Raw genomic sequence first — 20,632 nt, forward strand, 5'->3', positions numbered from 1 at the left:
CCATGTGGTCACCTCCGGGGCAGGCAGGAATCAAACTCTTCCCCCCACCCCCCCCCCCCCCGGGGGAGGGACACCACACCCCCCTCCAGAAGCGGCTTTAGATTCTCTGTGCTGTGCTTTAACCTGCTGCACCACCAGGGAGGGCCGATTTTGAATCACTTTTAACAAATCATCATTAAGTTCTTTAGTGCCCACTTTGCCTTTTTTTTTTTTTTTAAAGATTTACTTATTTATTTATGCATACAAAAACTGGGTGTAAGCCAGAGATGCAGGGGGTGAGAGGATTCACCAGAGTCAGAGTGGGGAACAGAACAGGCAGATCCACCTAAATGCACTGCTGAGTGAAGCAGCAGGTAAGACAGGAGAGTTCTGCAATGCTGTGGGTCAGCTCCCTGGCTGGGGGTCTGCTTTTATATTGTAATGGCTGCCTGTAGCTTCATAGTTCTGAGACTTAACCCCTTGTGGCATCAGAGAAGCCCTCTATTGCTTATTTTTAAATTATCTTTGTTTGAAAATATTTTAGTTTGAGACATTTCACAATTCCAAATTTAAAGATTTGTTTTTGACTGATACTGAAAAATTCTCACCCATTAATTTAAATTATAATAAATAGTAGATGCTGTGATCTCATTTCTTCTTAACAGTTATGCAACTCACTGATTCCTTATCATGAAAATGTAGCTTTCTTCTTTACTTTAGCATTCTTTTATGTGACAGCACTGCTGGAGGCTCTTTATAAATACAAGACCTGGATCTGTCAGCATCTTGGAGTTCTTAACCTAGCATGTGACAAATTGAAATACATTGGGTAGGACACTGTGAGAGCAGAGAGATAGAGTCCTTCTTTTCAGAAATGTGAGAGCAGAGAAGAGAGAAGCAATAATTCCTCTCAGAAAAGTGGGCAAGAACCTTCTCCTAAAGTATTAAAGAAATTTTGAATGTTTTTGAAGAATTAAAAAGGTAAAATGAGGTATTCCTGATAAGCAACAGCTTGCAGACACAAAATAATTTATATATGGGCCATATTCTACTTTAGAAGAGAAGTATTTAAGCTTGGAAGATGTTTTTTTTTAAAGGAACAGACTTAATATTTGTTTTGTCCACATGTACCTTAGACAGCCGCAGAGAAGAACCATCCTTACTTTTGGTTCTAAAATGGGGAGGAGAACTAACCCCTGCCGGAAGGGTTCAGGCTGAAGAACTTGGAAGAGCTTTCAGGTGTATGTATCCTGGAGGTCAAGGTAAATTTTGACATTTCTTTTGTTTCTTTAAATTTATGCTCTGTATTTTCACATCATTGTTTATTTTGAAATGTAACTTTAAATATTTAGAAAAATACAGTGAGATAAAAATATAGCTTAAGTGATTTGAGGATTTATTTTCAGGAGATTATGCAGGATTTCCTGGTTGTGGCTTACTTAGATTACATAGTACCTACCGACATGACCTCAAAATCTATGCCTCTGATGAGGGACGGGTCCAGATGACGGCAGCAGCTTTTGCAAAGGTATAATTAAATATTTTTTAGAATTCCTAGAATTTTATCTATTAGTGCAGTTAAAAGATTTTTACTAAGGCAGTTTAAAAAAAATTCTAAATTTTAAATTTCCAAATAAATGACAATAAGCTGTATTACTATAAAGTTTACTATAATTAGCTTATACCTTATGAACTGCACCATGTAACAAAATAACTATTATAGTACTTTTTATTTTACTAATTTTAAATCTTATGTTGGTTTTATTTAATATGTTTAGGGGCTGCTAGCTCTAGAAGGAGAGCTTACTCCCATTCTTGTTCAGATGGTTAAGAGTGCAAATATGAATGGCCTTTTGGATAGTGATAGTGACTCTTTAAGCAGTTGTCAGCAACGTGTAAAAGCAAGACTTCATGAAATACTTCAGAAAGACAGAGACTTTACTGCAGAGGATTACGAAAAGGTGGGTCTTAGCACAGTCTTTTACACTGTGAAATACTGTGCAAAATATGTATATAAGGTATAAAGAGTTTATTTTTTGTTATAAGCAAATACTTACATAATCACCATCCAGACAGATACACCTATTTGAGAAACTCTAGCCCTATGTGTCCCTTTCCAGTTACACACCTTTCCCTGTCACCTAGAAATAGCTATTATCCTGACTTTTTCTTTTTTTTTAATACTAACTTTTATATATTGCTCTTTTTTATAAACTTTTCATATCCAGGATACTTAACTTGGATAGATATGCAATTCTCACTATTGTAGTCTCAGTTTTGATTATTTTCTCAGTTTTTATGAAATTCAGCTAAATTGTGAAAATTTCCGTAGTAAATAAATAATCACTTTTTGTATGGTATTTTATATCAGGAACTGGCAGGTTTTTGTAAATGACCAGACAGTAAATATTTTAAGCTTGGTCATTTACATATGGTCTTTCTTGATTTTTTTTTTTAACTCTCTTTTAAAAATGTAAAAACCATCTTTAGCTCATGCACTAGGTCAAAGGTCACATTTGGTCTCAAACCATTGTTTGTTAACCCATGGTCTCTTTTATGAATATATTTTAATAAATACATGTTTTCTAGCTATAATTATATTCTGTTAGGATTAATACTGCTACAAATACTTGTGTAACTCCTATTGCATATAAATATATCCGTATACTCAAGGAATGGAATTGTAGGACACACAGTATATATCTGTTTCAATTTTGATAGAGAATTTCATGCTGTTTTCCATTTCCAAAGTCCTGGACATACCTGAGAATTGTCATTGTCCTACATAGTATCCATTCTTGGTATTCTCAGACTATTCAGTTTCTGCCATTCTGAAAGTACATGTATCATAGTATCTCATTATGGTTTTAATGTTTCTTGTCTATTTAGCTGACCTCTTTCCTGTGGGGCTTTCTTCAAGTCCTTTGTCCTTGCTTTCTGAGTTGTTTATTTTTCTTATTGAGTGCTACTGTTTTATGTGTTCTAAATACCACTATATACCCTGAGCCTTAATGATATTTCTTGATAAGAAAAAATTCTTATTTTTCATGAATTCCAAGTTATATTTGTTAATTCCCCTCCCCCGTCACTACATATTAATATATTGTTTATAATAGCCTTTCTAACCAGAGATCATAAGGTATTCTTATGTGATCTTTCTTGACCTTCACATTTAATATGAAATGCAGCTAATCTTGTGTGTAAGAGTGTTAAAGAGATGTTTTTCCTCCAAATATATGCATATCTTTGTTTCATAGCATTCAGTATCTTTCCTAATTTGAACTATCATTTTTATCGTGTCTGCTTTTTCTTTTGTTGACCCTTGTACCATTCAAATCCCACATGGCTCTTTCTTCAAGTTTTTCTCAACTCTTCTTGTATTTGCAAATGAATTTTAAAATAAGCTGATCAAAAATTCAGTTGGGATATTGGTCAAGTTTGCCTTAATTCCTTAGTTTGTGAAAATTTGCATCATTTAAAGAAAGTTTATGTAATTGTAAATGGTAAAAATTTTGCTCTCTAATTGTTGCTGCTGTGTAGAAATATAATTTTTAAATAGTGACTTTATATGCATAAGCCTTATTGAACTCACTTATTACTTCAGTAATTTATCTACAGTTTTTTTTTAAACATTTTAGGAGCATATCCAGTGTTTTATGCTTGTTATAACCTATCAATAACCAGTCTTATCAGTGAACCTATCCCTATGGTTCTTTTCATGATTGCAAGAGGCTCATTAACATCAGCCATCAGGAAACTTTGAAATAATAAAGGTTTATGATTTACAAGACCAGGAAATTACACAGCACACCTGGGCTCACTTACTGCGGTCAAGGGCGAGGTGGGACCTGGGGGAAAAGAGTGTGGGTGGGAGCCAGCACATGGGCTTGGGTCCCACAGTGGGACCCCAGGAGTTTTCAGGAGCCCTCTCACTCTTTATTGGTGTACTTATTGCCTGAGAGCAAGAATTTGAAGTGTGGGAAGAGGAGAAAAAGAGAGGGAGCTCACAAGTCTCTTCCAAATGTGCCAGTTATCCATATCAACCCATATCTATAAAGCAAAGGAGTTTGAGTGGAGGAAGGCATCCAGATTCTTTTCTATTAACAGTTATATGACTGGCAGTGTGTTTTTTTCCAATTAGCCCTTTGAATTGGATGCCTTAGCATCAAAGCTTATGTTAGGCACTTGCAGTATGAAAAAATACCCCATCCTTATGGTTCATATTCCACACACGTCTTTTGCCTCCCATCCAATCCTTATATTTTTAATTTTTTCTTGTCTTACTTAGCTAACACCTTCAATTTTTTAAATAGACTTGGCTTATTTTTTTTCTTGTCCATTTTCTTAAAAGGAAAGCTTTCAATATTTTTCCATTGAGTTTTTTGTTGATTTTTTTATGGCTACCCTTTCAAATATAAAGGAATTCCATTTTGTCCTTTTTTGTTAAGAGCTTTATTATGCAAAATTATTGAACTTTATCATATTTTCATTTCTTCCATTACACCTCATTATTTTGGAAGATGTGAAATTAACATGGTTCCTAAAATAAACTCAACTTGCAAGTATATATATAAATAACTGGTTTAAATTTACTAATATTTTTGATTAGGAGTTTTTTAATCTATGTTCTTAAATGAGATTGACCTTTACTTTTTTGTTCTTGTTTAGGCTTCTCCAGCTTACAATGTCAGCATTATTAATTGTCTCTTAAAATTATTAGGGAGCCCTACTTAGAGGGTATAATTTGTATATGTATGATTCATTAAATATTTGGTAAAGTTGAATGGTAAAAAATACTGTGGTAGGCATTTTCTTTTCAGGAAAGTTTTAATTATGGGTTTTAGAGAAATTTAATAGATTTTAGTTATCAGATCTTTTGTCAGTAAATTATGTACTTCTAGAAGTTTGTTTATAATATCCTTTTTAAGTTCCTTGTAAGATTTGTAGTATCTAAGATCTTGTTTCTATCATCTTACTGTCTTTTTTCCCTTCTTGATCTATTCCACCATGAATGCTCATGTTTATTATTTCTTAATAAACTACTGTTCAGAATTACTGGTTCTGTGAGTTATGAATTTGCTTTGCATTTGATTAATTTTTATTGGTTAATGTTTTATTCCTTCTACTTTTGTAGTCTGTTTTGTTGTTTTTCTAACTCATAAACACAACTATCATTAAATAAATGCTCATCTCATCCACAATTATATAGATGTTGAGTCTTTTCTAAAATATGTATTACAAGTACATATTATGTACATAATATGTTTTTGACTATATTCAAACATTTTATGCAAGTTAGTAAATTGTTCATTTCTGTTATGATTTCTTCTTGATCTTATGGTATTTAGTATATTTTTAAAACTTCTAAGTCTGCTTATTTTTCTTCACTATTTTATTATTGATATTGCTTGCTTATTTTCTTACTTTGCTGTTCAATTTTCTACAGTAATTGATTTCTCTCCTCAGGTGTAGTCCCCATAGTTCTTCCACTCCATAGCATCCGTGACCCATCATTGTCCTAAAATGGTGGACCTTGTGCCTATTTCATTGAAACTATACTTTTCTGTATTTAACTGTGTCATTTTAGTAAAAACAATGATTTTTTCCTGATTTTTTTTGCCTGCTTTTTCTTCTTTACTGTTGTATTTTAAAATTTTCTGCTGTTTGTTTTTTCCTCTTTTTGTGCCTCATTTTACTTAGAGATTAATGTAGCCACCACAGTTTATTTTTTTCCTTTTAATTTGTCTTTGCATAGTGTATCTTTGTTTATCTTTTACTTTCTCTTTTTCTTTTTTAAGATTTATTTATTTATGCATACAGAACTGGGGTACAGGCAGATCGTGCAGGGGTGGTGAAAGGATTCACCAGAGACAGTGGGGAGCAGAACAGGCAGATCTACTGAAATACACTATTGAGTGAAGCAGCAGGCCAGATAGGAGAAGTCTGATGTGCCTTGTGGGTCAGCTCCCTGGCCATGCTGCAGTTGGTGTGATAGCTTCATAGTGCTGTGCTTTAACCCATTGCTCGCTAGGGCGAGTCCTTTAACTTTTACTTTCAATCTTTCTGAAACTTTATATTTTTAGGTGTATCTCTAACTCTGAACTTCACTTTGTCCCCTTCACAAGACTTTTAAAGAGCTACTGAAATTTTTTGCTATCTTCAATATTCAGGATCAACAGATATTTCCAGTGGAAAAACAGTTTTAAATGACAAGCTCACTCTCTGAATCATTGGCCTATGAATTTTCATTCCATCATTTTATTACCTATCAGGTAGTTTAAAGCAGAGGTATAGTTAGTTCTTTGATAGCTTTGTTACTTACCTTTAAGGTTAGATTGATTCATACTACCTAGTTTAACATATGATTGGTGCAATTCCACTCTACATATTTAGAAATTTGTTTGATGAGATTAACTATATGTCAACACGAAGATTTAAACTGTGGTGTTATGATGATAAAAAATGTCATCATAAAAGCATTAAAAATAGCATGGTGGTTAAGAGCACCAGCACTTAGGTAGACAACCTGCTGTTTTGTTCCACTACTCCATATACTAGTGATAAGATCTTGGAAAAGTTGCTTACCCTCTGTTAAGTATCTCATCTGGAAAAAAATGATGACAATAAAAGTCTTAGAATTGTTGTATATAAATATATGTCAAGTGTTTAGGACCATACTTACACATATTAAATGAGTTTGCAAATTGTCACATTCCAATGTAAGTTAAAATACTTCTGCTAAATTTTCTCCAGAAAATCTATTGATACCTGAGTTAGTATTTTATTTTATGTCAATTCTGAGGTTTTTATTTCTTCCTGTAATTACTATTTGGAGGGGGGGGTAGTTCATCTTAATAATATGTAGTACTGAATTAACTTTCCATATAAAACTTACTGTTTTCTTTGGCTGTTGAATATAGCTACTTTATAAAATATGCAATTTACTCATTTGTAGCTTACTCCATCTGGAAGCATTTCTCTTATCAAGTCAATGCATTTAATTAAAAATCCTGTGAAGACCTGTGACAAAGTTTATTCTTTAATACAAAGTTTGACTTCTCAAATCAGGCATCGAATGGAAGATCCCAAATCATCAGGTAAATATTTTGTTTTTCTTATAGTATCAAACTAATAAGAATTTCTAGTTAGTATAAATGTTTTAAAATAAGATACACTGATCTTCAGGAATTAAACTTCTTATACTGTATGATGTGATGGTATGAGTTATTATATATCCAGCAAATGAACAGTAGCTAAGTTATAACTGATTTTATCCATGATAGCATGAAAAGTTGAGAAAGCATTTAGTTGTGTAGTATTGCCATATAGTTAAGCAGGAAATAACTGCGTTAATAAGGGATAGTAAGCAAAATTATCTGGATTCAAAACGAAGAATAACATGTATTTACTTAAAATTTATTTATTATAAATTGTTCTTTTTCTAATTCCCCACCTATGTAATTGTCACTTTTGTCAAATCTACAAAATATATAGTTGGTAACAGTATATGCATATAGTTACATTTCCTAGCTTAAAAGGTTGAACTTTCACATTTTAAAGAAGTTTCTAATCAACTTCTAGTATACTTAATCTCACTTTTTAGTTTAATGTACTAAGATGTTATATTGTTTTAGATATTCAGCTTTATCACAGTGAGACATTAGAACTTATGCTACGCAGATGGTCTAAGCTGGAGAAAGACTTTAAAACAAAAAATGGAAGATATGACATAAGTAAAATCCCTGATATATATGACTGTATAAAATATGATGTCCAGCATAATGGTTCCCTGAAATTAGAAAATACAATGGAATTATATAGGCTTTCTAAGGCATTAGCAGACATTGTTATCCCTCAGGTAAGTAGGAATTAATTTTTTTATAATATAGAAATACTTTTAAAATGTCTACCAATGTGTAAAAAATAGTTGATTTTCATGTCCTTATTAAACCCACACTTTTATGAGCGTACATATTTGAACTTTTCATTTGTTATATTAAATTACTAAATATATTTATCATCTTACAGGTATATAGAGATTAAATCATGTAAGATCATCATTTGATTTTCTAATGCTTTGATTTTAGTATTTCAAGATTTAAAAATTGATACTCCTAAAAAAAAAATTCATTTACAAGCAAGACAACTGAAAAGGATAGACTTAATTCATTTTAAGTATTTATTGGTTACCTATTATTCATCTACTAACTCAGCTACATACATACCTCTGTAGGAAGAGACAAACGGGATATTACTCAGTTATTTTAATAGTTAACTAATTTCAATTTTGATAGCTATTTTTGTTATTATAGAATAGACTTCACATATATATATATATATACATATATACATATATATATATAATAGTTTATTTTTACATATTTTTGTGCATTTTTTCCATCTCAGTTGCAATCCCCTTGGGTTTCCCATCACCAAATCACCCATGTGCCATCACCATAGACCAGTGCATTTCCCTCCCCCCATTGCTTTTGATCCCATTCCCCACTCCACCCCTACAAAATGTCTCTGGTATATAGCTGTTCGTCATTATCATTATTTGCTCACCTGTTCCATTATATTCCTGCTATGAGAGAAACCATCCGATATTTTTCCTGTTCTTTCTCATTTATTTCACTAAGCATGATCTTTTCCAGCTCCATCCATGTTGTTGCCGAAGACTTGCGTTTCTTTTTTTGGTAGCTGAGTAATATTCCGTTGTGTCTATGTACCACATCTTTTTAAACTAGTCATCCATTTTGGGGCATTTGGGCTGCTTCCATGTCTTTCTAATTGTGAATAAAGCAGCAGTGAACATGGGGGTGCAGGTATCCTTTTTGAATCAGTGTTTTTGTGTCTTTGGGGTAGATCCGTAGGAGTGGGATTGCTGGGTTGTAGGAAAGTTCCATGTTTAGTAGTTTGTGGACACGCCAAACAGTTTTCCATAGTGGTTGTACTAGTTTGCATTCACACCAGCAGTGCAGGAGAGTTCCTTTTTCTCCACATCCTCGCCAACATTTGTTGTTGCTAGTTGTTTGAAGATACGCCATTCTCACTGGGGTAAGATGGTATCTCATTGTGGTTTTAATTTGCATCTCCCTTATTACGAGTGATGTTGAATATTTTTTCATATGCTTGTTGGTCATCTGCATTTCCTCTTTGGCGAAGTGTCTTTTTTGCTCTTCTGCCCATTTTTTGATAGGGTTGTTTACTTTATTTTTGTTGAGTTTCATCAGTTCTCCATATACTTTTGTGATTAATCCTTTATCACTAGTTTTGTGTGAGAAAATTTTTCACACTCAGTGGGATGTCTGTTTGTTTTTTGTAATGTCTCTTTTGCTGTACAGAAGCATTTTAACTTGATGTAGTCCCATCTATTTATCCTTGCCTCACTATCGTGGCATTGGGTGCTCTATCTTTAAAGATGTCGCTTAAGTGTATGTTGTGTAGTGTTTGGCCCATCTTTGCTTCCAGGTATTTTATAGTTTCCATTCTTATGTCTAGATATTTAATCCACTTGGAGTTGATTTTTGTGTATGGTGAAGAGGTAGTGATCTAGTTTCATTTTTTTTAATGTATCTTCCCAGTTTTCCGAGCACCATTTGCTGAACAAACTTTCTTTGTTCCATTGTATCTTCTTTGCTCCTTTGTCAAAAATTAGCTGTCCATAAACTTGTGGGTTTATATCTGGGTTTTCTATCTGAATCCACTGGTCTGTATGTCTGTTCTTGTTCCAGTACCACGCGGTTTTGATTATTATGGCTTTGTAGTATAGTTTGAAGTTTGGGATTGTAATGCCTCCATTCTCTTTCTTCCTACTCATGAGAATATTGGCCATTCGAGGTCTTTTGTTGTTCCATATGAATCTCATCAATATTTGTTCTATTTCTTTGAAGAATGTCATTGAGACTTTTATTGGTATGGCATTAAGTCTGTATATCGTTTTTGCCAGGATGGCCATTTTGATGATGTTAATTCTCCCGATCCATGAGCAGGGGATGTCTTTCCATTTCATGGTGTCTTCTTGTATTTCTTTTAACAGTGTTTTGTAATTTTCTTTGTGTAGGTCTTTTACCTCTTTTGTTAGGTTGATTCTCAGGTATTTGATTCTTTTTGTTTTAATTGAAAAGGGGATGTTTTTTAATTTCTGTTTCTTCTGATTGGTTGTGTATAAGAAGACCTCTGATTTTTGTGTGTTGATTTTATATCCTGCTACCTTGCTAAACTGGTGGATGGTTTTGATTAGTTCCTCTGTGGAGTCTTTAGGGTTCTCCATGTAGATTAACATATCATCTACAAATAAGTACAGTTTTACTTCTTTCCCTATTTGGATTCCTTGTATGTATTTTTCCTGTCTTATTGCTCTGACTAGAACTTCCGATGTTATGTTGAAGAGCAGCGGTGTCTTGTTCCTGATCTCAAGGGAAAGGCTTTCAGCTTTTCTCCGTTGAGGATAATATTGGCTGTGGGCTTATCATAGATGGCTTTTATCATGTTGAGGAATGTTCCTTCTATTCCGAGGACTTCAAGGGCCTTAAACATAAATGGGTTTTGAACTTTGTCAAAAGCCTTCTCCACATCTATTGATATTATTATGTGGTTTTTATTCTTCTGTCGGTTGATGTGATGGATTACATTAATTCATTTTCTGATGTTGAACCACCCTTGGCTCCTGGGATAATGCCCACTTGGTCGTGGTGTATTATTCTTTTAATGCATTGTTGGATTCTGTTAGCTAAGATTTTGTTGAGGATATTTGCATCGGTGTTCATTAGGGAGATTGGTCTGAAGTTTTCTTTTTTTGTGTTTTTTTTGTTAGGTTTTGGTATTAGTGTGACATTGGCTTCGTAGAATGTTTGTGGTAGTTTTCCCTCTTTTTCAATTTTTTGGATGAGTCTGTGTAGAATGGGCACTAGTTCTTTTCTCGATGTTTGTTAAAATTCATTTGTAAATCCATCTGGTCCTGGACTTTTATTTTGGGGGAGGGTTTTTGATTACTTCTATTTCCTTACTTGTAATTAGTCTGTTTAGCTGTTCTATTTCTTCTTTATCTAGCTTTGGGTGGCTGTAGAGTTGTAGGAATTTGTCCATTTCTGTTAAATTGTCCAACTTGTTTGCACATAGTTGCTCATAGTACTCTCTGGTTATTCTTTTGATTTCTGCTGGATCTGTTGTGATTTCTTCTCTTTCATTTATGATTCTCTTTATATGTGCTTTCTCTTGTTTTTTTTTTTTTTTTTTTTCTTGGTAGCCTGGCTAGTGGCCTGTCTATCTTGTTTATTTTTTTGAAGAACCAACTTTTGGTTTCATTGATTTTTTTGGAGTGTTTTTCTAATATCCATTTCATTTATTTCTGATTTGACTTTTATTATTTCCTGTCTTCTACTGGCTTTTGGGTTATTTTGTTGTTCTTTTTCCAGTTCTTTAAGGTGGACATTAGGTTATTTCTTTGAGTTATTTTTTGTTTCTTTATGTAAGCCTGTAATGCTATATATTTTCCTCTTATAACTGCTTTTAAATGTGTCTCATAGTTTTGGAGATTTGTGTCATTGTTGTCATCTTTTCTCCAGGTATTTTTTGATTTCTTCTTTGATCTCATTGATCCACTGGTCCTCCAATAGTGTGGGTTTCAGTCTTGATGTGGTATGTTGTTTTCTTGTCTTCCTCTTATGTTTTATTTCTAGTTTGATTCCTTCATGGTCAGAGGATATAGTTGGTATGATTTCAGTCTTAGTGTATCTATTGATGTTTATCTTGTGACCCAGTATGTGGTCAATACTAGAGAACTATACATGTGGGTTTGAGAAAAATGTGTACTCAGATTTTTTTGGGGTGCAGTATTCCATAGATGTCATTAGACCCATGTTGTCCAGGTCCTTGTTCAGAGTTTTAGTGTCTTTGCTTATTTTTGTCTTGTTGATCTGTCCATTGTAGAGAATGGCATGTTGAAGTCTCCTACTATGTATGTATTTTCTCTGATATATGTTTTCATAGATGACAGGAGTTTCCTGATATATTTTGGTTTTCCTTCATTTGGTGCATATATGTTGATGATTGTTATGTCTTCTTGTTGTATTGTCCCCTTAATCATAATGTAGTAGCCTTCTGTGTCTCTTTTAACCATTTTTTGTTTGAAGTCTATTTGATATGATATAAATATAGCTGTTCCTGCCTTCTTTTTTGGTCCATTTGCTTGTAGAACTGTTTTCCATCCTTTTATTTTCAATCTGCTTTTATCTTTTGCAGTTAGATGTGTTTCCTGCAGACAGCAGAACGTTAGGTTCTATTTTTTTAATGCATCCTGCAACTCCGTGTCTTTTTATTGATGAGTTTAATCCATTTGCATTTAGAGATACTATTGATATACTGGCACCTACATTTGCCATTTTAGTCCTTTTGTATTTGTATTCCTTGGTTTGAATTGTTCTTGTTAATTCTTCTGTTGAATTTGGTTTGAGGGCTTCTTGTAGTATTTTTTGGAGTGGTGGTATAGTCATGATGAAACTGCAGAGTTTCTGTTTGTCTGAAAATGTCCTTATTCTTTCTTCGTAGAGGAAGGAGAGCTTCGCAGGGCAGAGTATTCTTGGTTGGAATTTAATGTTTTGGAGTTTGTTGAGTACGTCCCTCCACTCTCTTCTTGCCTGGAGTGTTTCTTCAGAGAAGTCTGATGTTATCTGGATCGGTTTCCCTTTATAGGTTATTTGTTTCTTCCCTCTTGTCATTCTCATTATCTTTTCCTTGTCTTGTAGTCTTAGAATTTTTATTATAATGTGTCTTGCTTTATTTTATCATGGTAGCTTGGTGTTCTTCTTGCTTCTTGCATGTCTACTTTCATCTCCTTCTTCATATTAGGGAAGTTCTCTTCTAATATCTCAGTGAATATTTTCTCAGTTCCTTGGCCTTTGTCTTCACCTTCTGGGATACCTATAACTCTGATATTTCCTTTCCTAAATGTGTCAGATAGCTCTTGAAGTATTTCTTCATTCCTTTTCCTTTTTACTTCTCTTTCTTTTTCTTTTTAAATTCTCTTTGTTTCTGTGTCTTCGAGGATGCTGATTCATTCTTTCCATTTCATCTATTCTGTTTTCATTACTTGTCCCAGTATTCTTTATCTCCTCTAGTGGCTTTTTCATTGCCCGCAATTCTTCTATTTCCTTTTTTAATGTCTCATTTTCTTCCTTCAGTTTGTTGAATGCTTGTCTCATATCATTTTTTTTTATTTTTTCATTTCTTTCATTCATTTCCTTGATTGCTTTCTTTAACTCCTTGATGGTTTGCCTTCATTTCATTTTTTCCCTTCTCATCTTCTTTTTGCTTGGTTATCATGATGATTCTGAATTCTCTATCTGGTAGGCTGAGCATTTCTTCTATGTCTTTCAAGATTTATTTTATTTGTACATATAGAACTGGGGTACAGGTCAGAGGCTCAGGGGCGGTGAGAGGCTTCACCAGAGACAGAGCAGGGAGCAGAACAGGCAGATCTACGAAGTACACTGCTGAGGGGAGCAGCGGGCGGGCCAGGAGAGGTCTGCCACACCATGTGGTCACCTCTGGGGCAGGCGGGAATCAAACTCATGCGGAAGTGGCTTTAGCTTCTCAGTGCAGTGCTTTAACCCGCTGCGCCACCAGGGAGGACCTCTTTTGTGTTTTTTGCTGACTGATCTTTTTGTGGTGAATTTTCCCTCTGTGGACTTGCTTAAATATTTGTTTGTCTTCTTTTCTCTGTCGTGTATTTTCTGATTGATCAGAGTTGCAGTGTTCCACTTAGCCTGTCTGTGGTGCTTCTGGATAGTACTTCCCTTATCGGAACTCCCCAATCACTGATTCTCCCTCAGCTTTCTTCCTTCTAGTGATTTCATGGTGCTCTCATTTGGGTTGAAACTCGTAGCATGTAAGTCTGCAGTATATTGTTATATATTCCTGTGCAAGCCTGGACATAGTTGTCTCGGTGTCTTTATTCTTCTGCCATCTTCCGCTCCAAAGATGATTTTTTAAATTATATTATTTGCTGTATAAGTCTAAGGATACTGTCATTATATATCACCATGTAAGTTTTTACATATCATCATCTGATTTTTTAATCAATTATTTTTGTGGCAGAAATACTTATATATGAGAACAAGGAGATCTCACAGTTACTGCTCTTAGTTTGTAGTAATAGATTATCAAAAAATGTATTGGAGAAAAGATTTCTTTATTGTAAAAGTAATATATCTTTGTTGTTGAATCAAAAAATGTAAATATAGCAAAAGGTCACAAGGACATTGTCAACTAGAGAAAAGCATTTCAATGTTTTGGAAAATCCTTGAAGACCATTCCCCTTAGTTGTGCAGATATAATTTTTCTCATCAATGCATATGTATTATGTATTCTTTGCAAAAGTGGAATCAGCAAAAGTGTACTACTTTACAACCTATTTTCCTTTTCACATAGCATTAAAAACTTTACATGTATGTAGTTATTTATATATAAAATACGTGTATGTAAAGCTATATTTTTATATTCATTCATTATTATTTCTAATAGCTGAGTGATGTGATGTAATACTAATTTATTTAATAAGTTTTTTGTTTTTGGAGATCTGGACTATTAAAATTTTCTTTTCATTTTTTAACTCATACGTCTTATATGCACTCAAGATGATTTCTAGAGCTCCAGAAAACTTACCCGTTTTATTGGAGATGAACTGCATATGAGAACGCCTGCTTTCTTATACCTTGTTTATAACTAAAAATAAATTACCCTTTATGATTTTCAATTCCAACATTTTCCAGGTTTTTTTTTTTTTTTTTAGGATTGTATTGAGTTCAACAACTATTCATAAAATTACATTCATCCGCTCATCCTCTTCTCTAGTTACTTGCTTTTTTCATTTCTACCAAAAAAAAAAATCCTTCCAGTTATGCTTAATAGTTTGGGGAATAGTATACATGGAGTGACAGTAATATAAACTAGAAATGTATAATCTTATAAAAAAGGTCTATTAAAAGTATTTGTTTCTCACAAGAATAATTCTGTTCTGTACTTGTGAGAACTCTTTTTCTTTATACCCTTTTTCTGATGTCACTTATTTTCTGCTCAGGAATATGGTATAACTAAAGCTGAGAAACTGGAGATTGCCAAAGGCTACTGTACTCCTCTAGTCAGGAAAATTCGTTCAGACCTTCAAAGGACACAAGATGATGACACCGTCAATAAACTTCATCCTGTGTAAGGCATTATAGTGGAATTTATGTTAGTGAACATCTACTTTTCACATATGTTAAATCTAAATTACTTTTTTAATGTTCTTATAAAGAAATCAAGAGCATGTTCTCTTGGCATGCTGTAGGAATAAGAATTACATAGGAATCACTAATAGTTAGCTTTTCCAACCAAGGTTCTTTTTGGCTTCACAATTTGCAGAAAATTGAGCAGAATAGTAAAACTGGATATTTACTGTCATTAGTAGAGGAGATTATCAGTGTGAACCCATTCAACAAATGTAAATGTCTTTAAGTTTCATTAGATTACGGCTTTTCCATTGCTACTGGAAGCTAAAAACCACCTATTTACAGCAACTTTACTAAACATGACTCATCTTTGACAATTCAGACATGTCATTATTTCTTATTAACTTACATTAGAGCAATATATACTAAGATAATTTGTTCAGTTGTAGTTAGAGAGTGATATATTTACTTGATATGGTCTTCTACTTCTAAGATTGAATGCCACTTAATTTTAGTAGTTACTAAAGTTAAGATATGTGTTTATATTGACACTGTTTATTTCTGACTTTAGGTATTCCAGAGGTGTTTTGTCTCCTGAACGCCATGTTCGTACCAGATTATATTTTACTAGTGAAAGTCATGTACATTCTTTGTTATCTATTCTTCGCTATGGTGCCTTATGCAATGTAAGTAGAATAAGCTATTCCTATCTATTTAGCAAATATGGTTTCTTGAATTTGTAATCAAATTGCTAGCAATGCAGTTTTTATTGGGTAATTTTAGTAATCCTTTATTTACTGTAGTTTGTAAAGGGTCTACTTTACACCAAGCCTTTTGCTAGAAGTTAGGAATAAAGAAAATTTTCTTCCCTTTGAACAGGATAAATTTAATCAAATAACACAAAAATTTTTGATGATGGTACATAGGCTGGTAACAGTGGGATGAAAGCTAATGAGTGTAACTTATTTAGTGGTTAGAATGGATAGGACTTGGTATTTGTCTGGACATTGTGCCTTAAAAGTTTCTCACATTTGAGAGACTTGACTGAATAAACAGTTTCATTTTGGGGTCTCTCATGGGTTGTAGTCAGACTTTGGCTGGTATTCAAATCATTTCAGAGTTTTCCTTTCATTTCTGAAGTTGATTGACAGTTGGAACATGAGCTGTAGTTACTTACTAGAACAGCTACAGCTGGCCTCTTTATGAAACCTGCTTTTTCAAAATGGCAGCTGAGTGCCAAGAATGAGTTTCTCAAGGAAACAAAGTGCAGGTATTTTTAATAATCTAACATTTGAGTCACATTATGTCACTTTTGCTGAACTTTATTGGTTGATGCAATCACAAAGTTTCATCCACATTCAAGGAGAAAGGAAATAGCCCACTCTGCTGGATGATTGGCATGCTGCTATCACATTGTAAGATGAGGACTTGGAGTTGGTGTATTATGGGAAATATCTTTGGAAAATAGAATCTGTCACACTATGCCCCTTGACCACATATCCATGTACCTCCCAAGTGCAAAATCCTCTTAAATCTATTCTCCAATATCCCCCAGTTTTATCCTATTATCGCATAAACAGGCCTCATCATCTAGATCAGGTTCAGATATGAATGAGGCCCCTTGGATACCACACCTGGAGAGCTTAAAAGAATTCAGTCTTAGTTCATACACCTGTGAAATGAAGAAACTACTTATTTGTCATTCAAGGACCTAAAATACAGTGGTGGGATAGACAAAGGGTAACTGCTATAGCTAATCTTTTCAAAAGAGGGGAAAACAGAAGGCATAGCATATTGACTGGTCCACAGCAATTTTGAAATCTACCTAAGTTTATGTTGCTCATTGTGTAATCAAGGATTTGTTGTACTGCCAGGGAGTTGGCCTCACAATATAGTATTTTGATTGCTTCAGTCTGGGTGAGCCTTCGTTTTCCATATTGGTAGCTGAGAAGTTTTCTTCAGTCTTCTTCCTGCCCCCTAAAGTTTAGGGATCCAAAGTTCAGACTTTTTCTTCAAAGTGACATAATTAAAAATCAAAACAAAATGAGATGATGTATAATATATTCCATTAAAAAAATTATGTCCACAGGCATCTTAAGTATAAGCTCTTACCTACTTTGGGCTCCCTTTATGGCTATTGACTGGCAACACTTAATACTTCTTATTGCATTAATAGTGAGTACCTCAGGGCTAATAAGATCATGTTGATGAGGCATGTGGTGCAGAGGGGCCTCAGACATCCTTGACATCAGTGTAGGAAAGAATACATCCTGTGTCAGAATAGTTGAGATAGGAATGAAGTTTTTATTTCTAGCAGTAGTATACAATCAAGCAACAAAGTGTGGGCAGATTCAACAGAGAATCTCCTTGGGTCTTGAGACTGCTGATATATGATGTGAAGTAGGCAGCTCATACACAGATGTGGTTTTGAGCTGCTTTTAACCAGTTTTCTTGTTTAACAAGACTGTTGAATTATAACAGCACCAAAATAAACCAAGATACTTTAAGTAAATAGGGTATGGGTCATCTTCTCCCAGAACAAGGACAGATGTTCTTCTAGAGTTACTAGATTGATGGATGGGGCTACAGTTTACCTCATTTCTACTCAAGAGATTTTAGACTCTTCCTTTAATTAGTAAATCTTATTTACTAGCCCCATGGAGACAGTAGAAACAATAAAGTTCTGTCCTTGAATCTTTGCTCTCTGCTCTGTCCTGGAACCCTTGTTCTATTCCTTCCTGAGTGACCTTTCATCTTCTTTATTACTTAAAGGGATAAAGGTATGATGATGTCACTATTCTGTAGCATCATTCCTGTTGAATATGGGTGTAAATCACTACCTATAGATGTGAGGAGTGAGATTCTGTCCTCAGTCTGTGCAGAGACAGATGATAGGGCTCTGGATTTGGGACAGGTTAAAACTCCTGTAGTATCATTTTTGCAGATAGTTATTAAGTGTCTGACACCAAGAGCTTAAACAGACAAAATCCCACAATTGGAGGATAAGAAACTCAGGATCCCTGTAAGAGAGGAGACCCAAGATAACCATTCTGTATCTTATCCCATGGACTGAACAGCCCATAAGTTCTTACAGCCTTTTGGAGACAAATGGACTACGTAATTTAAAATATAGGGCCAAAGATCTAAAATTATAAACATGTTCCACTAACAGTAGCTGTAACACCTAATGAATTCATTAATTCAATTATAAAATACTTTATTTATAATAGCAGTTCAGGACCAGGATTCCATTTCTTTGAAATGTTCTAATTAATTCAATTAGAAAATACTTTATTTATAATAGGAGTTCAGGACCAGGATTCCATTTCTTTGAAGTGTTTTCCTTCTGAGAAGTTGCTTCCTTCTCTCTATTTTAATTATTAGCCACCCTGAAGCTCAGCTCAAGACTCTCACTATTACTCATCTGTAAATATAAGCCTGATAGAGAAACAGATAGGTTTTGTGTGTGTGTGTGTGTGTTCGTTAAGGCCTGAGAACAGTTTAACCATTTGAAGTCATAACTTTGTTTACCTGATAGATTCTTATGTTTATTTTCTTCCTAAAAGCCAGTTTTTAAGTATAGCTCTTTGTAGAGACTGACAATGAGGAACTTTTTATTTTAATCTTACCACTTTTGACTCTTGGCTCCCTTTTAATTAGCAATTTCCCTATAACTCATTTTTCTCCTTTCATAATTTATTACAGGCATTGAGAAGACTTCTGGTATCATTTTTAATGTCTTTCTGGGAAATTTTTCTAGATCATTCACTGAGTTTATTAGATTTGCCCCCTGTATTCCACGGTCTATAGACTAGTTCCTATACTAGTTTTTTAAAGATTCATTTATTTGTGCATAGAAGAGCCTGGGTGCAGACAGAGGTACAGGGAGTGAGAGAATTCAGCAGGGATTGAGTGGGAAGCAGAGCAAGTGGAGCTACTGAAATACACTGCTGAGGGAAGCAGCAGGAGAGACAGGAGTGGCTGCTGCCCCATCTGGGTCATCTCCCTAGCTGGAGATCGAACTGGTACTCATGTTGTAGAGGCTGTAGATAAATTTATAGTGCTGTAGATTAACCCTTGCACCAACAGTGAGACCCCTGGATGCTATGGGGTGCTTCCATTAACATTTTTTTCTTAACTTTAATATTAACCCTCACTGATAACTTTGCAGGAATCCTTTATACTTCACAGATATTCTCTTTATGAGGCCTCTTAACTTTCACCAGCATTTTTCTTGAAGCCCTTCCAGATATAGAGGGTACAAAAAGAAAAGAGAATTAAGAAAGATTCTCATAGTTCTAACCTGGGTATCTTAGTAGGTGATTCTACCATTCATTGAGTTAAGTAACACTTGTGGGGAAAATGAGGCATCAGAAAATACACTGAGTTTTTGTTCCAGATTAGCTAAATTTGAGAAACAATACCTCTTCAAGTGAAAATGAGCAGCATTTTCATATCAAAGATAGAGGTTTGGGTTAAACATAGAGTTTAAAAGGCCATTGTGTTAACCACAGAGTCTATTGACAAGACTCCCAGGGAGTTTATGTTGGAAAACAAAGAAAATGTTTTAGGAATTGGCAATGAAAGTGATATGTATGAAAGAGACTTAGTGATTTTCTTTCTTTTTTCATACAATTAAACCATAGATTACCTAGAATACAATATCATTTGCTATGTAAAAAAAAAATTATAAAAAGATCCTTTCTCCCACTGCTCAGCTGGCAAAAAGAATTTTCCTCAATATGTAGTGTTCTACATATATCTATGCACATCCTTTATAAAAGTGATTTTTAAAACAAAATTCATGCTATTTATTTTTCTCTATTCTTATAGAATAAAGGATTATGAAATGTATAATGAAGACTTGGTATATGTCTCTTTGATTCTTAATCTGCTTTGACTAAATAAATTGATAAATAATTATCATCAGAAAGGCTACTTCAGTTTTCTGTTCCCATCTAAATTTCCAATCCATATGTTTTTTCTTGTTTGGTTTCTCCCTTGTCTCATTAATAAACAGCAAAGTGATATATCCATTCCAAACATAATGTGGATTAGTGGAGCTTTTACAAAAAAATTGTAAAATGCCCAGTAGTAATGTTGAAATTGTTCTGGAAAAGGAGAGACACACGGTAGATAAAATGGAAAAACATAAGGTTAGAGAGACAGTGCATTAGGGACCCAAAGGGTTTTGGAAACCTTGAAAGGTTTTAAGCAGAGGAATTAGTGACATTGGTTGATATGAAAACAATTGATAGGTGTGAATTGATATGAGGACACCAGTTAGAAAATTATCATAGTGATGTAAAGAAAGATGATATAATTTGTAACTATTGTGGCTATTGAGTATATGTTGTATTCATCCTGAATTTGTAAATCAAAAGCTGCTCTTCTATTCCCATTTCTATAAAGAACAGAGAGGGGCTGGCAGTGGGTAATATTCC

At 34.1% G+C, this 20,632-nt stretch overlaps 1 protein-coding gene across 4 annotated transcripts in view; it reads left to right on the forward strand.

Annotated features, from left to right (window-relative positions):
* Positions 1-20,632, forward strand: part of PPIP5K2 (diphosphoinositol pentakisphosphate kinase 2) — a 69,536-nt gene that overhangs the window by 24,608 nt on the left and 24,296 nt on the right. For all 4 annotated transcript variants that reach the window (XM_012721927.1, XM_012721928.1, XM_012721929.1 and 1 more), the window contains 7 exons: positions 1,116-1,241; positions 1,386-1,507; positions 1,758-1,940; positions 6,935-7,076; positions 7,614-7,837; positions 15,059-15,186; positions 15,760-15,874. In XM_012721927.1, coding sequence (XP_012577381.1) covers positions 1,116-1,241; positions 1,386-1,507; positions 1,758-1,940; positions 6,935-7,076; positions 7,614-7,837; positions 15,059-15,186; positions 15,760-15,874 — 1,040 coding nt within the window. The remainder of the gene's footprint in view (positions 1-1,115; positions 1,242-1,385; positions 1,508-1,757; positions 1,941-6,934; positions 7,077-7,613; positions 7,838-15,058; positions 15,187-15,759; positions 15,875-20,632) is intronic.

This window comes from Condylura cristata, unplaced genomic scaffold (genome assembly GCF_000260355.1).
Source record: "Condylura cristata isolate star-nosed mole 26May11 unplaced genomic scaffold, ConCri1.0 scaffold00007, whole genome shotgun sequence".
Lineage (NCBI taxonomy): Eukaryota > Metazoa > Chordata > Mammalia > Eulipotyphla > Talpidae > Condylura > Condylura cristata.